Raw genomic sequence first — 18,878 nt, 5'->3', positions numbered from 1 at the left:
AGGGCAATGCATTCAATTTTCAATTACTCCAAAAAGTGAATTTCTCATGCAGCTTACCGCTTCCTTGATAATTTCAAAGCGCTTTTCATCGATCTCAAAAGTAGCCATTTTCTCAATGATCTTCTTGAGCAAGATGTGTTGCTTGTCGTTATAACCTTTTACAGAGAGCTATGGAAAAAGTGCATAAGTTGCTTTAAATGTGGAAGACAAAAGAATAAAACCCTTGCCAAGTCTTGTACAATGCAATGAGCAATGCACTTTTCAATACTTACGCTAAATTTGCCGCTATGGAACATTTAATCATTCTTAAGTTAAATCCCTTTGCCCATCAAAAAGTAACTAACTGACAAGTAGAGTATTGCATATTTGCACAGGAGTTCTAAATGCACAGAATTAATGTAATCTCATGTTGGTGTAAGTAAACTGTACTCAGAATACAGATTTTAATGATTATACTGTTGAGCCTTGGAGCACAGAAATAGTTTTAATCTAGGTTTCTCACTTTAGTAATGAAGTCTGGATTCATAACCTTCTAAAATACTCTCTCCAATTTACTTTAACCCTTGGTTCATAGCTACGTTGTCGATCAAAGAATATTTAAGGAGAAGTAAGCAATACTACAAAAAAGGGGTGCTATAAACAGCAGCATACCTTATAGCCAGGATGCTGCTGAACTAAAACATCAATGTAGTCATCCTGGAATTGTAATGACACATTGATCTAATCATACATATTTTTGAAAGTATAAATGAAATAGACTTGCTCATTTAAAAAAGAACATAAAAATTTTAAATTACTGTATGATTTCATCAACCTACAGAAAATTTCTCTGGCAAAAATGCATTAAAAGGTCTTTTTTTGCAGGGTATCTTTGGTATCTTGAACCAGGAATTTGATTGGATTTGTGCAGTTTAATTAGGAGTAAAATTAAACTTTAGACCACAAACCAACATATAGAATTCCTGCTTTTCAGTAGGAAGAATTTTTTTGTTCTATAGTTGCTGAAACATAGCTGAACAATGAATTTGAAGAAAAAGTTATTGTAAATAGATTTATGACAAAGGCTAGTATCCTAAATTAGCATAGGAACCCAAGGAGTTCAACAATCACCATGGGTGACTTCTCAGAGCAGCATCTGCCCTTCCTCAAAGCATCAATATAGTCATTAATAAGTTACACTTATTAATTATAAAACTTCTTACAATACGGAAAATAATATTACAAGTTCTCAAGTAAAATTTAAAATAACTGTGACTGAAAATTAAAAAAATTACACACTTTTTTTTTTTTAAGAAATTAACCCTGATCATAGAAACATCAGCAAACTCTGAAACTGAGGATAACCTAATGTTTGCAGTAAACAAACATTCAGGTGAATGAAACAAGAAAATTATATTTGCGTTTGATTTTTTAAAAATGCAGCACTCTCTCACATAGAAAATGTAAAGACAATATACAAAATGCTTTGGAAATTAACACTTTTACAGGAAATTTCAAAACACATTCTGGCATATAACAGTGGTTAACAAAAGCCTTTAACCAAACTTCAAGAAAGACTACTAAAATCTCCTATCATAAATCTCATAGGAGAAGCTGAATAAGAAATAAGATCCTAATATCAGTATTTATCAAGTATTGTCAATGCTTTCTAACAGATTATAAAACTTGATAAAAACAAAAGGAGAAGCCATAAATATCCAGCATGACATTCTAATGAACACATGCACAATCCATCTCTACAGCTCACTACAGTAGAATTAGAGAATTATAACAAAATCTGTAAAGCTGAGGACTCATTCAACAGAAAAGTTAATATTTTTATACAGAAACCAGCAATACTACTTTCCAAACTATCATGCAAGCAAGTAAAAATGTGAACCAGAATGCAACAGTTGCACTACACATATGTTCACAAGGCACTGCAATCTTAAAACAGGTCACTCAGTACTGATTAAAATACAGTCTTGCATTGCCTTTAATTCATGAGATATATGCAAGGAAAAAAAAAACATTAACCATCTCCTTTAGAAATGCAGAAGTCAAAGGTTTTCTCCAAGCTCAACAACTCCCAAGCTGTTTCATTTCCTCCTGTGTTCTTTTCTTACTTACAAGTATTGCATTCATTCCTGATGCAATGCCATAGACCAAACCTGAGAGGCGTGCTGCATATGTATACTCTTTTAAATCATCCTTCAATAACCTGATAAACAGGTATGTCATGTTGCAATGGAGAGGATCAGCATAAATGTAGCGACTAACAAAAAGAAAAACAAAAGAAATGCTTTGATACCTCAGGCAGTGACAAGGTAATGGATGAAGAAACATGACTGAAGAGTATGTATATGCAGCCTCATGATCAGTAGTTCTTGAACAGGAAAGCAGAAGTATACTATTTATTTAATAGCATGAAAAGGGGGTCTTTTACCCCATCAGTCAGAAAGTTTTTAGTAGATATCTGACCAAGTAATATATAAGCTTGGATTAGGGTTCTCATTTTTTTTAATGGAGGAAGAAATCTTACAAACTAATTAATTTCATGAATGATATAGAAATAAAGAAGAAAATTTGTTTAATGTGAACTAAAAGACTCTTGAAGACTTTTAAAAAAATTCAACTTAAAATTCAAATCAAAGAAAGAATAGCTAATAACCAAGATCAAAAGGACTAACAGCCTTTATTTTTTTATTTAAAAGTCCTTCCATCAAATCAATATAAAAATGTTGATGAGTGGAAGTAGTTTTAAGGCTCTAAGCTCTTCCTTGACTTGGGTACTTACATACATCCCATAGATGGTATTTTGGAGATCATAGTTCAAGCCAGCTAGTTCTGCTGCATATGCATACTCGTTGAGGGAGTCTTTGAGTAGTTCAAGGTACAAATAGGCCATGTTACAATGCAAGGGATCCACGTAAGCAAATGGGCTGGAAGAAAACGTTGAAAGTAAAATATGCAGTTTAAAATTATTTCTCTATTTCTTTTGGCCTTTTAAGTTTGATCTGAAGGAAACAGTATTTTCTGTGTGTTTCTGCTGATGGATCCCATTCTGAAGGACTCCTATTTCAAAGCCAAATATGAACACATCTGAGAAGAGTTACTTAGCTTGCATATGGTTTGATGAGTAAATACACTCAAGACGTAGTCCATTTATGCTCATAAATCAAGACATGTTTTATTTACTTGGCTGCACAGTAAGAATTCATCAGGAGTAAAATAAACTAAATATACCAACATAATTTAACAGACCAAAATGAAAGTCCATGTACTGAACATTAATTAATTAATACTCATATACTATCACGTTCTATTACTACAATTAGGAGATCAACAATTTTTGGTATGACAATATGCAGTACATGCCAAAGTCAGCTCAGGAGAGAAGTCTGGTGTATCCATTTTCTTACTACTGTTATTTTTTTTAATGGCAACAACTCTCCAAAATCTACTGATCCATTAGGAGCACATGATCACATACAGCACTGCTGTAAATTTCTCAAAAAGAGAAATGCAACTCAAAGATTCAAGTCATGCTTCAATTGTGCTAAGTGCTAAACACCTGTCTGTTTCAAAGATTTGAGAAGACAAGTTATTTGTACTGTATGTATTGCTAAAATCTCTGAAGTGCATGTAAATTCATTATCAATGTCACAAAAATGATCACCAGTACCTTAAGTATTTACTGACAGGATATGGCTTACGATTCGAAGCTGACTTTTTCCTTAAGCAGTCATATATTCAGGCTATTACAGGCTATTATATGTTTACACCTATACAGCAGTGTATTTCACTGTGTATATCAACACTACTGTAGTAAAACAAGACCACAATGCACAAACTGGTAACTAAAACACATGGCAAAGGTATTTTTAAGAAGGTTCCTTGTAGCTTTTAACTTGTCCTTCCTTTAAGATTAAGAAAAGGAAGTACAGGAAGATATTTTAACAAACTAAGTGAATAATTTCAAATATATATATTTGAGAAGCAGAGTCTGCTATAGTCTGAAATCTTAGCCCAAATTAAACAAAGACAAAATAACTGGTATTTGCATTTTTCTCTACAATGAGAATTTCCTGAGCAATTTCAAAAACTGAGCAATTTCAATATGCCAAATGATATAAATCCAATTACTACCAAATTTTTTAATTAAGACCAAATTCAAAGCAAGATGTAGGTCAATCCTATAAACCTTCCTTCAGACTCATTATATTATTTCCCTTTTTGATACTAGAATACAGATTTAATGAGTTTGAGTGATTACTATGTCTGTATCAGTTTAAATTCTGTATTCGCGCTTAGCTGGCAAAGGCCAACTGGGGATTTTGAAAAAAATCACAACTACTAGATCATTAATCCTCCAGTGAAAAATAACAGAAAACAATTATTACAACACTGCTCTGGGAGCTGCTTCCTATTATTGACAGTTTTGTAAACAAATGCTTATTTCTAGTTTACCCATTTTTTACTAGACTAAAAGAAGTAGAACAACTCAATCACTAATGGTGCATTATAAAAAAAAAAACGAAGTCTAGTCCTTTCCCCTTTCAAACAGCTGTGACATATCTGGAATCAACACTGAAGTGCTGAGTTGCTAACTACCTTTGAAAGAATTTTCAAAGCATCACCACATTACATGGTTGTGTTACTTCCTTTTAAAAAAGAACACTTTTTAAGTTCTTAAGTTGCAATTCATACAAATGCAAAAACTTATCATCCTCTTTCAGGCTGGGCAGTAAGTCAGATGTTTTTACTGCGATGTTTCTTTAACACAAAGACTCCTGTAAGGATTTTCAGTTTTGGAACAAGGTGATTCCAAGAGGTTCATACACGTATTGTGCAATCTGTATATTTATGGGAGAAACCAACTTCATCAACCTCCTCTTAATTTATTTACACAGCAATTACTGCTGCAACATCTGGACTGGGATTCTTTCTTTGCTTCATGTTGATCAGGGCTGCAGGCAGAAAAAATCCTCCTAGTTTTTTTTATCATATCAAAGCAGTCTGTAGGCCTAAACAAACTCTTGTAATCTACTACAAGGCAGCACAGACTTCATATTCTGATCTAGAACTGAGGCTTAGACTTTTTATGAAAACCTATGTCATAAAGGTGGCTTTATTCACCAGCTAACTTGGTCCAATGAGATATGAGTGATTCCATCAAGTCTCATGAATAAACACTTTACATTTCACTATTTCCTTCAATGACCATCAGCATGATCACATAGAGACAGATTCTCCATGAACTTAAAGTATCAAAACTAGACAAACCTGCTTACAACATCTTTTAGAGGTGATGCACCCAATATTGTCAAAATCTCCTTGCTCCTGCTCACGTACAGTTACCATCTCATTTTTAAGGGAAAGGGAAGAACCCTTGCTCCCAACCCTAAGAAAAAAACCCAGCTCTCATCTGGAACTGTTCCTAGAAGGAAAGAGGCAAATCATTCCACTACAATGGTCAGCAAAGCTCAAGTAACTCTGGCTTTTTATAAGAGCTCACTCAGACGAAAGCACAAAGCTAAGTGGGAAATACCATCTCCACAGGTCTAGATAAGATATCCTTGCTCGCTGCAGGAGGGCTGGACTAGACCTTTAAAGGTCACTTCCAACACAAATGATTCTAAGAAATTTTGTGTATTACATACACTTATACCTTTGTGTGCTTTACATAAACCCAATTATTATCTTTTATTCATTCACAGATTATTAGATATTATAATTCACTATAGTTGACGGGAATGGATTTAAAAAAAACACCACAACTGTAAACTCAGTGTCCATCAGTAAAATCCTGTTTTGGATTTTGGCCAAACATAGCACGAGGGAAAGTCACCAAGAATTAAAAAGAAGGCAAAGCACTGCAGTTGCTGTTATTTGAATAAGAGATGGGGAGTTCCCATTTTGATCCTCCATTTTCTGACACTTGGAAGTTGAAACAGTTGTAACATCTGGCCTGTGGTTTGAAAAAGCAAAAAGAGAAAATGCCCAGGCAAGCTATTTTCCCCAATTACTATGAAAACCAGTACCAAGACATGATACACACTGAAAAAACCTCTGTAAAATATCCTGCAAGAAAAATTTCAAGTAGTCTCTCAAAACAAGAATAATGGGGGCATCTATGGGAGCCCCCACAACAGCCCTTCCAGCAATATCACCAAATAACTTAATTAGGCAAGAGAGTCCCTGAATTTTTTCTAGCTTTCAGTAGCTCAACACAGAAACAGCTGCACTTTAAAAACAGCGGTATATTTTTTAATTCAAAAGTTAGAAATTTATTTCTTGAAATGTACATTAAGAAAGCCCATCACTGTCATGTTCACTTAAAAAGATTATCTTCCTATGATGAAAGTCATGCAAGAGCAGAATTAACATTACATCAATTTATCATACATCAAGAGGTCAGAATCAAACAGTAATTGGTAATATAGACAATGCTCTTCCAAAAAAAAAGTACAATCCATTATGGGTGTCAGTTAAGTAAAACCCCAAAATGTTAAGCACTTTTTAAACTGATTTGCATTATGCAAATGAAAATATAATTTGAGCCTGAAGCTATTATAAGAATAGCATTTCAATAAGAAAACACATGTTAAAATAGCCATGATTTAGTAATTAATTTTAAAATACACAACTGTTTTTAAAGAGGAATATTGCAATATGTAGCGGGGTCTATTGGCAGGTATATTTCAAGTATAACAAATAAAATACACAAAAAAATTTGGTTTAAAAGTATTTTTAGGTAAACTTTTCCTTTTAATATAGAAGGAGCACATAAAATGTCTTGCTACTCAAATACTGCATATCATAGATGTGCCTTCCTGCATCTAAGCCTTATTACATATTCAAAGTAAGGACAAAGATTCTGAAGTGTCAACACATACAAGAAAGTGTTTGCTGCACAAATACAGATTCCAAAGAACAAGAAACTTTTGGAGACAACTTCATGTGATATACTTAACATTGCATACCTGAAAAATTCAAAGTTGAGACAAGCTTTTGGCAAAAAAAATTTGTCATCTTGCTTGAACCATAGTTTGCTCATAGCAGTGTCCTGTGTCAAGAAAAGAGGTTTTGTTAAGTCATCTGACTTTTAATGCCACTACTTTAAAACAAGTCTCTTCACCACTTCAAATCAACAGTTTGAATTATCCCCTTAAATTCAAATTGCTTGAATTGCTATATTCAATATATACAGTGAATACAGATATATTCAATATATTGAATATATATTCACTGTATTTTGAGATCACTAAATGACACTTCTCTCCTTTTTCCATGCAATCACAGGCATTTTCTGTACACAGTTACAAAACAATAGCCTTCCCCACACCCTCAACTGACTCAACATTGGTCAAAAAAATGTAAGAGCAGCAGTGACCCTTCTGCTGAATAAACAGCTCTATTGCTATTTTTATCAATTTTTGACACACTTTCAAAAGGGGAGAGAGAGTTCAAGCTGTATCTAGATTCACTTTCCTAGGAACACAAATTGTCACAGTCCAAAGTTCAGCAAGAATGAACTTTCTACTATCTTTGTAGCAAAATATTCAAGTTTTGTACTTTTTTTGTTTTCTATACTTTGGAATATGAGATTATCTGTATTTTTAAAAAAAAAGAGGAATTAAATTCTAACTTCCCAGAATGTTAGGCAGTAAACAGGACAAATATAGACAGTTTACCTTAACAAGGGCAGGGTACTGTGTTGCATCTTTTTCCAATGGCAAAATCTCAAAGTTTGAAGGAATAAATTCGTTCTTCATTGGAAGCTTGAATTTCCCATTCAGGTCAGCATTTTGCCATTTCTAGATCAATAGGAGAAACAATGAAGCTATGACAATTTCTGCTTAATTAAAGCATATATGGGCTTATTTATTTTACACTAAACGAAAAGATTTTAAAATGTATTCCAGTACCTTTGGTGTAAATATTATCAAGATAACAGGGAAAGAGAGAAATAGCTGGGAAAAAAAAGTTGGGAGTAGGCTATCAGCAGGATGAATTGCTCTTAGAAGGAGGATGACAGAAAAGTAATTTTTAAAAGTTTACAGTAGAGAGGAAAATGGGTTTATATCTTATATTTTCTGTTACTGTGAACCATAAATGAAGATATTAAACTAAACACTTAACCAAGAATTCTAATCAAAAACATAGATATGGTCAAGCTCAAGGAAGTGATCCTATGCAATGCCTGTTCAGAGCACACCCAGAAGGTCCAATTCAGCTCTAAGGTAAATTTTACAGTCATCTCTTTTTAGAAGATCAGAACATTAACAAGTTTCAACAAAGATTTTCCCATCTCATTTTTTTTGAGTTTTGATTTTTACAATCTCATTTAACTGGCAAAACATACTTGCTTCCTATGTTGCAAAAATCAACTTCAGAAACAGTTACATAGAACAGTTTTTAAAAATTCCTTTTTTAAGTACTGATCAGTTCATTAACAGATCATAAATACTTCTAAGTTTTTAAAAGTTGATGCTTACATTTTTACTCAGCCACTGGATATTAGGGATTTCTACAGAAAAAAACAGTGTAACATTCCCTGCACTTAACATGGTTTATAACCATTAAAATATATCCCTCCTATATAATAAATATTTGAAATCTAAAGACAAATATAACATTCTTACTTCCTTCAACATTAAACAGACTCACCATATGATTTTCATGCTATGAAAAGCAGTGCATTTAAGTTACCCCTTCAATTATATGGAAAACTGGACAAAGAATTTACCACTGACTTTTCATTAGAAGATATTAGAATGTTACAAATTTTAACATGCCTTAATAACTTCATCAGAAATTGCTTCTTGCTTGTACTGTGTTCCATACCACTCTTCCGTTCGATCAGTTTTTCCTTCAAAAGACTTGGAAACTATTGCAACTCTGAAAACAAAGAGACACCTTGGCATGAATGTGTCTGAGAAAAGACTGAGACATTATTCCAAGTACTGTTTCTGCTCCATCACCAGAACACCTTTATTTCTGCAAACAGTCCATAGGCAATTACAGGGTAGAAGAGCAAGTGTAAGTATACTGAATTACAAGCTAAGGTTAACCATGAAATCAGGTTACCACAGTCATTGAATTTCACTGTTTTTCTGAAGTGTTACAACCTGGGGTTACACATCAGTAGTGTTGCATGCAATTTCTATTTTTAAGATTCTGTTGTTGTTCCAGAAAACAAAGCAGTTCCTGTAGTCTTCTAGAAAATTGATGAAGTGATTACATTTTCTATACCACCTATATGAACATCCAAATATGTGAAAATACTGATTATAGAAATTTTATGCCAGTCCTAGTGTCATAGCATCATAGATAACCTCACATTGAAAGGGATTCATAAGGATCATCTCATGTTTAACTCCCTGCTTCTTGCAGGACTACCTAAAACTAAACCATGTGACTAAGAGCATCATCCAGGTGCTGACTGAACTAAAGAACACACCTAAAAAATAAGAAATCCAAAATAAAGAAAATTACAAACTCATAACTGGTAGCTGGGTGAGCAAGTGGCTGTGCGGGACTTGGCTGCTGGCTGGGGTTAAACCACAACACAGGTACAAAGTTGCTAAGAGACTACAAAAATTATAAAGTCTCATAGAATTTCAGAGCAACCTACCTACCAAATCTTTTTGTGCAGTAAATTAATAAAAAGAACAAGTAAGAGTCGTAAGTGAGAAAATTATCCTAATAAAATTCCAATAAGCATATAGCTAGAGCAGCAAGACAAAGATGTTTAATGCTAGACTACACTGTTAGAATATCTCTGTTATTCACCATTTCCTCCTCCTACCCTTCTCCAACATACTGACACTCAAGCAGTAGTAACAATCCAAGCACCCAAACATTTCCTACAGGAGCATACTAAAATTCAAGAGCTAAAAATAATTGTCTGCTCACTGTACAGAAAACAAAATCGTGGAAACCAACATTGTAATTCTTCAAGCAGCTCTGTTTCAACAGATCCTCCTGTCTTCCCTTTATCCCAAATCACTATTGGAATGATTACTGACATTTTGAGTTGTAAGAAACATACCCGCAACAACAGAAACAAATCAAAAGGCGTTTTGTCTGCCCAAGAATTACAACTAAAGACCAACAGGAATGAAGACTAGGACACAAAAACAGGGGAAGAAAAGCACAGTAGGTAGAAATACTATGCCATGCAGGTATTTCAATAGATTGTAATCCATCTCTAAAGTCACCAATTATGTAATTTTGCTTTTCATTTCCCTGTTGTGCTGTATAGCATTATGAACGTTCAGCCAGTGTGTAAATGCACTGGGAAACCAAGATGGGCAATCTTCAGTAGGACCTGTTTAAGTATATTCAGGCTTGAGCCATCCATGGATATGGAACACAACAAACAATAAATGTATTTTCTTCTTTATATACATTTCTGTACATGCAAACTGTAGTACTCAATCTCAGAAACACTCTCAGTTTCTAGAATGTGATATATATTTACTAAATACTATTCTGTTTTTCACCCTCTTGAAATCTAAATTGAAGCTACAGGTGAGAAAGCCACAGGACAGTGTTACTTGGGAAGTGTATGTGTGCTGTAAAATGAATGTACTTCCACAAAATATTATCAATTATTATAATCCAGATTTACATAATGAAACTCAAGGTTTAAAAGGTGGAAAAGTAATAGACTTAGAATATATAAGTCAGTATTGGTGACATAAGTAACAAATGTCTCAAAGCAAATCTATTCTTATAAAAGATTGATTTTTTTTAACCTAATTTAAACTTTGTCTTCCAAATTATGATACTGTCAAACAATGGGAGAAATTACTTTTCTCTCATTCAAATACATAACACAACATGACTGAGAGAAAAAGAAGAGCCTGCATTTGTTCATAAGTTCAATCACAACCATCAGTAAAACTGATGTGAGGCAACACATGTACTCAAAGGCCCTCACATATAAATCCCCTCAGAGACCAGAGTAAGGGGAAACCACACCCAGAGCTGCTGCTGGGGTGCAGCACTCTGATCACTGCAGAAGCACAAGTTATTTCTTAGTGTTCAGTAACACTAAGTTGCTACCAAGGATTTGTGGGGAGAAATAAGTGAGCAAATTGTGAATTTCAAAATGGATGCTCAGAGCCAATGCAATTAAAAACAATCAGATACATTTCTAACATGTTTACCTCAGGGTGAGCATCACCAACTGCACTGAGATAACTTTGCTCAGAATCTGTGAAATTCCAGTAATTAGATATTTCTCTATTAACACTTTTGGCTTTCATTTTGTTTTTCTTCCCTCTAGGACAGTACTAGTGCTGCACTTCTGCTATCAATAGAGAGAAAAAAACCCACTCACTACCCAGGAGAAAATGTTCTTTAGCTGCTTAATATGGTGAGTCACTATCTTCTTAAATTTTAATAAGAGCATTTATTCTGCAGATGTTGAAGGGAAAAAAATGCCTTGGAAATGATAGGAAAATTACATTTTTCAGCTAAGATGCCAAGACACATGCCAAGTCTATTCCCTTATCTTCACAGATGGCTGGTAAAACCCAATACAGTTGGAACAAGTAAAAATAATACTTACATTTTAAAGTTCCTCTCTTGGGGAAATTAAGGCACTAAATGCAACAAGTAGTATGTGGAGGTGGGAGGAGAATATGAATACTTTCTGTTATGGGTCAGTCAAATGCAAGCCCATGCATACTTATATGCATACCATCTGTGAGTATGATTTTTTTTCATACTTTTTAAACTCAAAGTTTGTTAAGAAAATAATAGTTGAAAATCTATACTTTTGAAAAATACACTGAATGCAGTTACTACAATATAGCTATGCCAAGAGGTCATTAATATAGGTGAATGAAAAAGAAATTATAGATAAGACCACAATACGAAGAAAAAATTCAAATCAGTGCCAGCTAAAGCACCTCAAGACAGAATGTATGCAAGACATAAAAAGAAAAAAAACCCAATAAAAACAGGAAAACAATGCCAAACAACAGGCAAAGTTAGGATGTGGCACATAATAATTCTTTCATAAAAAGGGAGAAGAGAAAGGTAAACATGAGCATATGTATCAGTAAATGGTAGATAACCAAACAATACAGATATTGAAAGCAGATGTGCTCAAGTTTTTATATAAGCATATAAAATTGCTCAAAAAAGACAAAAGAAGGGAGCAAGCTACTGAATTGGTAATTCATTATATTTATATAGATAGAGATGTAACTTTTAAAGAAGTGTATCACAAAGGGACCCTTTTAATAACATCTGTAATCTCAACTCTCTTTTAAGAGAGCCCACTAAAAACAAAATGCACAGTAGTTTTTTGAATCTTCATAATGTACAATGAAATCACTTTTGTAATACTTAAGTAAATTTCCCCTTACCCAAAATAATGTATCTTGGCAGCAATTTAAAAGTAAGATACTATGAAATTATATTCCCTGTTATATTATACTATACTTCAAAGGATCTTAAGTTAAAGATTTTTTTAAATTGCAGTGCATTTCATTCTACTTCTAATTTCACAGGTTAAGTGCTTAAAATATATCTAAAACGAATACGGTACTATATACAAGTCAGTATTTTCTTTCGGTCAAATGGAAGTAGGAAAGTCTAATTAGCTCAGAACTTTAAACATCTGATGCCCAAAAAAAATTTAATTCCCACTGAAATTGACTTATACTTTTAAATCCAACAAAAATCAGCTTCCAGTACTATTACAGAAGCTACACAGAAGCATAACCATAACTTTTTAGTCTACACTGAAAAAAAATGCATCATCTAGGGCAGCAGGGAAAAGCAACCTGACACTTGGGAATCCTAAATTTGGGCTGATGTTCTGCATTTCTTGAAAATACAAATAGTCTGAACATGGAGACAACTAAGATGTGAATGTACAGCTCTTGTGGCAAATACAAACCAACACAGTCTTAGTCCACACACAATAAGCAACACAAGTTACCATGACTGACCATACACCACTCAAACTCAGAGCATGCCTGCTGCTGCATCATTAGAGACCTCCTGCAGGCCTCATGCCATCCGTGTTAGAATTGCACTGCTCTGCTGAATTTAGCTGCTAGAACTGCATTTAATCAGTCTCTGGACAGTCTCTAGTTTGTACGTATTTATATTTAAGCCTTAGTGGGACAGCTGTCAGCAGAGCTGTGGGCATTTAAACTTCAGAGAAGTAACCCACTTGTATTTATTATCTTTAAGCCCTACTAAAATCACTGCAACAATGACAATACATAGTCTTTAACAGTTAACTGAAGAGGCCATAAAAACAGGTTTATTCCAGTTCTGAAAGTCCTTCTTTTCTCCCAATATTTAGCACCTTTTTTATATAAGATTTTAAAATTACACTTTTCTTCATCTATTAAACAACATCTATTTCTTAAGTCAGGTAAAGTGAAGAGACAATATAGTAAGTCCTGAAGAAAGATTAAACATAACATTCAGCACCAAAGAGCACCAGCTAGAAGAAATCAAGGTAAGACACATGACATTTGAAGCCCCTAATTACAGAGACCCACAGAAGTTACTGACCAGTGACCAATTCTGAAACACCTATCTCCATTACCTGAAGCATCAAACTATTATTAGTTGCTTCATATACTAAAGTTCATCTTCAGTTCATATTTTTTCTAGATATACTCCATCTTGAAAAAAAAATCTAATTTTTATTTAAAATTGTGGAGAAAATGTCCATTTACCACAAGTCACTTCCTCAAATGGGAGAAGACTGATGTAACCCTACAAAACTACTATAGGAAGATACATACCATGGTAAGCTGTTATCTTCTCTGCTTACTAATGTTTTCAAGTTATGCTCCACCTAAATTCTGCATCTTTTTAGAATTACTTTTTTCTCTCTAATTAGATTCTTACTCATCTTGTGCTCTTCTTGTCCAAGCCCCTTTTATTTCAGCAATGGACAAAGAGGAATGCAGAACTGCAAAGTGCAGATATGGGCCTGCATTACCTACAGCAAAAGAACATTGTGAAATAGATGTTTGCTCTGTCACTGAAAAAAACACACTACATTCTTCTAAACACCATTGCCACTATTCTTATGCTTCTGGCCACATTCCATTGACTTTTCTCCCTCTACTGGTATTCTCTACACTTTCCTTTCTCACACTAACAGCTTTTGAACTATATTCATTATGGCTATCTTATGCTGAAGTACTGACAGCAGGAAAGAATGTCAAAAGACTGGCACAGCCAGCAACAGAAGTAACACAGAAAAGTGGTGAGTGGTCTGTAGCATGCAACAGAATCTGACAAACTAAAGAATCGATCAATGTGTGGACCTGTACTAATTTCCTCCAGCAATTTTTCAGTGTTTAAGTAAGAAGATGCTTTGGAAGTCCTCTAGGTAGTAACAAATACCAAATTTACATTATGAATCAGATAATATTGACTATTTTCTTGCAATGTTAAGAGCTACACTTCAAAGCTATGTGAAGCTATAATAAACATCAGATCTCATTAACACCTGCAGCTTCTTCACTAAATCAGCACCTGCTCAGGTTTACCTATTGCTTCTAAGCAATTCTAAAACAAATTAGAAGTTCACATTCATGTGGAATTTGGTTAAGTTTTCTACAGAAAGCAAGTAATTAAATGTTCTCTATGTTAATTACTAAAAACAGTGCTTATATGCTAGAGGTATCAAATTTTCAAGAACTTGGGTGGTAGAGTAAGATGAAAATACATTCAAAACAGAGAAGTATGAAATACTTTGGGAAAGAGAACTGGAGAGTTTCATTAAAGCATTGTTTGTTCAAAATATGATCTTTGGACATAGTCAAGCTTCAGTTGAAGTATCCTACACACATTACACACAGATGCACACCCACACACAAAGACACAGGTCCTTCTTGAAAGGGCATTAATTACTATGGCAACTACTGTTGCTGACATAGCCAACTCCATTTATTCTATCATTACTTGCATATCCCCAGAAACACCAGAACCACATGACATTTGTAAATACAGTTCATAATTCAAGTTTATCTGACTGTATCCAATAATTATTTGAAATACATCAAGCTTTGAAAATAAATGAACATATATCTAAGACCTTCTCATATAAAGAAACATAATGAAGATTTTTCAATCACATTTACTTTGGAGCTGTAAGAGACACTTAAGATTTTGTGTTTCCATGAATTCATCTGCTTTCTTATGATGTTTGCGTTAAAATACAGTTTAACTTACCGAACATTTTCTGGTCTCAATTTATCCAGTACCATCTCTATTAAATCAGGCCTGAATTCTTCAAGCAAATATTCAGCAGCCAATACTTCTTCTATAGGATAATACTAAAAAACAAAGTAGAGGAATATGTAGACGAATTTAACAAAACTAAGCATGAAAAAGCTATGGTTCAGTAGAGGAAACAAAAGCAAACACTTTTAGTCACTAAAGTTGTATTACGTTGGTAATTTCAAATTAGGAATGTGTAGGATGTTTTAACATCTCCCTCAAAACAAAACAAGACGGAGTAGCATTCTAACTGCGCAATCATAGTTCTCAAGTATTAGGCAATTTTACATAATTTATATTTATTCTTCTCTTTTAGGATATTTAATGTCTCAATATAAAAGTCACCCACCTTTAAATATTATTTTGATTAAAGTAAAAATAACAAGGTAAATGCTGACCCCTGCAGGATATTTCTAAACATAAAAGAAAACCAAGTACTCACAAGAGTGCATTTGGGGAAAACAAAACATAAACAAGCAAAATATAACAAAGAAACAAAAAAACTAGGTGTTTTTAGGACTCTCCAACAGTTCAATTCTTATTTACAATAATTTAAAGCAAATTATATTTCAATATCTAAAAGTGTAATAAAAATTTACACATTTAATTCTAACATTTTTTATTTAGGTCAAACTGAAAATCTCTTAAAGTACATGGCAACTTAAGAAGAAAAAAAAGCTAAAACTCATCTGAAAATTATTAATGTGGTCGACAGGAAAATTTTCTCGATAAACACCTGTTTACCAAGGGAAAATTACCAGGTGATAAATGCTGAGTTCTGGCACTTTGCCATACCAGTGTATTTTTTTCAACCAGTATTAATATTAAATGGCTTTCTGAATTCTATATATTATATAAAAAATTACAGTGTAATGACTTCCAGAACAGAGAGTAAGTCACAAAAAGGATTCTGGAAAAGAGAAAGGGTAGTGGGGGGGTGGAGATCAAGGACAATGAACCAAACCTGTGTTATTAAAAATGCAAGTGTGAATGCTGAAGATTCAGAATTTGATAGTTATTCAACTACTAAACCAGAACAAAAATTACCATTCACACTGCAAAGCAAAGCAAAGGAAAGACAGTTTAAAAACAAATAGTCCTGATTCAATACCCTGCTCTTTGGAACACTGCTGGCAACTTCCTGGCCTGATTTTTGGAGACAGCAATTGTAATCGGAAATAATCCAACAAATACTGAAAGACTGTTTCAGAAGTCAGAAGTCCATTTGTTAGAGATTTTAGGCATTGGACAGAACAGAAGCAAGAGACAGCATGCCATGCAGGAGCTCTTTAAATATCCATTTACATGTTTTGAGCCAAGTCTAATTCTTTTTAGAACACAGAAAGAAAATCTGAAAATTAAACATCATTATTTTAGACTTTACAAATTAAAGGTCTACAACCAGTAACAGTAATTCCTGCAAAGAAACCAAAAATTTCTCTGAATAGATGCAGACATTAGCTATGCAATGAAGAATGGCTGCACTGAATAAAAGTTGCGTAATTTCACTAGACAAAAAATACCTCAAACCCCCTAAATCGTCCACTACCACAAAATGAGGGAATTTTGCAAGAAGTAAAGACCAAGTAAAAACTACATGATTCTTGCAGTACCAATATGCAATCACATCTGTGAAGTCAAGCATTTGTAATTTGCAATCTTAATACAAACATTTCTGCTTACTGCAGTATTTCAACACTGTGAACTAAGGAACAGCATCTATGATAAAATATTCTTTGTCTAATATTTCCCTAGAGAACATTTAGCTACCAGGCAAATGCAATGGCAAAGTACATATGTCTTTAGAAACACTGAAACAGATCAAATAGCACCTCCTGTTACTGTATAATCAGTTCTACCAAGTACAGAAGTATAAATTGGTAGAGTGAACAGATTGTGACTTATTGACTGCCAAAACAAAGGCCTATGCACCACACAAGAAGTGCAAAGGACCTCCACAGATGTCTGTATTTATTAAGTACATAATCAAACACACTGCTTAAATTATTATTAGAAAAAACAGCAACCAAACAAAAACAACCCCCTCCACTTACATGCAACATTCCTCCAAGCTTTGATGTGTAACCTCGTGGTCGCTCCTTATCTTTAAATCTGAAAGCCACAGCATTTAGATCCTAGAAAATAATGTATGAATGATTAAAGATCATATATTAAAGGCTATTTTAAGAATAATTACTGGCTACATAATTCCTTTTTATAATGAAAGAACAGGAAGTACTTTTGCTGTCTCCCTGCAATAGCAGACAAGTATCTAACATAAGTTTTCAGTAATATTCAAGTTGCATCAAACTTACAAGCAATTTGTGATAGTCTCATAATGTGAAATATTACACAAGTCTTGTAAGTCCTTTTCATACTAAGATATCTGCTTCATCTCTCATATTTTTAAATTTCCTGATAATTTGAAAACACACCAACTCTGATCCAACCAGTACACAGTGTTCCAGTGCAATGTTTGTCATATATTAATGAACTGAAGCCTCTCTCTCTCTCTTCCCTTTCTCTTCCTTTTGTTCAGTCAGCCAAGAGTAAGTTTAGAGACAGAAAAAGTGTGGGTTTTTTTGCTGTCTCAGCCACAGAAATAGAACACATAATTCTTAGGATATAATGGCAAGGGTGAATTAGAGATCTAAGACTTTAAAGCCAGTGAAAAGGACAGTCCATCCTTCCATGAAACCATGCAGAGAGACTAAGTAACTCGACAATTCAGCTGAAAGTAAACTCAAAGGCTCTTTTCAAAGGTTTGCCAGCTCTGACTCGCCCCAGAGCCTCAGGAGTTCTGGGACTGAGAGAAGCAAAGGAAGGGAAAGGCACAGGGATGAGACAGAAGGATAGAACTACCTTTTCCAAACTTTGTATTTGCTTACTCTGTCAGTGAAACAAATCCATTGGGACTTTTAACAGAGCATAAGACCTGAGACTACTTTCAGAGGTATATAGCGTCCAAGTGTATGAAACAAAGCTAATCCAGCTGCATAATTTCTATTTTCAGAGAGACTCAACAGTTTGGATCAAACAAAGCTGAGATGGGAAAAGAAATCCTTACCCAAACATATGTGCTGAACCAATGAGACTATAAATATATATAAAAATAAAACTGGGTTTGTTTCACACTGACACTGAGAACAGTGGTGCTATCTAATAGGACACTACATTTTTGCTCTGTGCACACAGAAGTATCCAGACTTGTAAGAAGCATGAACAGTTCAGCAAAGACTGACATGTACTGCCAAAGTACTTTATGAAAAGCCTTTTGTTGACTTTGAATCTGCTGTTTGTTCCTCTCAAATTTTTGAAATGTCCTATTGCCTTTACAATTTCAACTATACAATTTGACACAAGAAATAAGGGAGGGATAGAATAGCAACCATTTCAACTTCCAGTTCCATGTTACTCCTCACAGTAAATGTTTCCACCCTTCTCCAGTGAAGACTATGCAAAGTTATGTAAAATCCTTGTGAACAGAGCAAGCCCTTCTTCCTCCACCTGCCTTATGCCATCGTAACTTCCAGCTCTATAAGAGCTTAACCTACGTTAAGACAACATATTCTGAATGTACTTGTCATTTGTGTCATGTTGCACCTCTAAAATTTAATAAA

General features: G+C 34.0%; 1 protein-coding gene and 1 long non-coding RNA gene across 3 annotated transcripts in view; one reads left to right on the top strand and one right to left on the bottom strand.

The window, feature by feature from the left end:
* Positions 1–18,878, bottom strand: part of IDE (insulin degrading enzyme) — a 54,577-nt gene that overhangs the window by 18,330 nt on the left and 17,369 nt on the right. For both annotated transcript variants that reach the window (XM_030276115.4, XM_030276117.4), the window contains exons 10-16: positions 17,313–17,393; positions 15,211–15,314; positions 8,781–8,883; positions 7,677–7,799; positions 6,966–7,048; positions 2,777–2,921; positions 58–168 (exon numbers count right to left, since the gene is read on the bottom strand). In XM_030276115.4, coding sequence (XP_030131975.4) covers positions 58–168; positions 2,777–2,921; positions 6,966–7,048; positions 7,677–7,799; positions 8,781–8,883; positions 15,211–15,314; positions 17,313–17,393 — 750 coding nt within the window. The remainder of the gene's footprint in view (positions 1–57; positions 169–2,776; positions 2,922–6,965; positions 7,049–7,676; positions 7,800–8,780; positions 8,884–15,210; positions 15,315–17,312; positions 17,394–18,878) is intronic.
* Positions 11,277–18,398, top strand: LOC140684446 (uncharacterized). Its single transcript, XR_012056719.1, has 2 exons — positions 11,277–11,368; positions 13,387–18,398. It is a non-coding gene; the product is annotated as an uncharacterized lncRNA (long non-coding RNA).

The sequence above is a fragment of the Taeniopygia guttata genome, chromosome 6 (genome assembly GCF_048771995.1).
Source record: "Taeniopygia guttata chromosome 6, bTaeGut7.mat, whole genome shotgun sequence".
Classification (NCBI taxonomy): Eukaryota; Metazoa; Chordata; class Aves; order Passeriformes; family Estrildidae; genus Taeniopygia; species Taeniopygia guttata.
The sequence above is the reverse complement of the archived record's forward strand: the minus strand, read 5'-3'. Positions and strand labels throughout refer to the sequence as shown.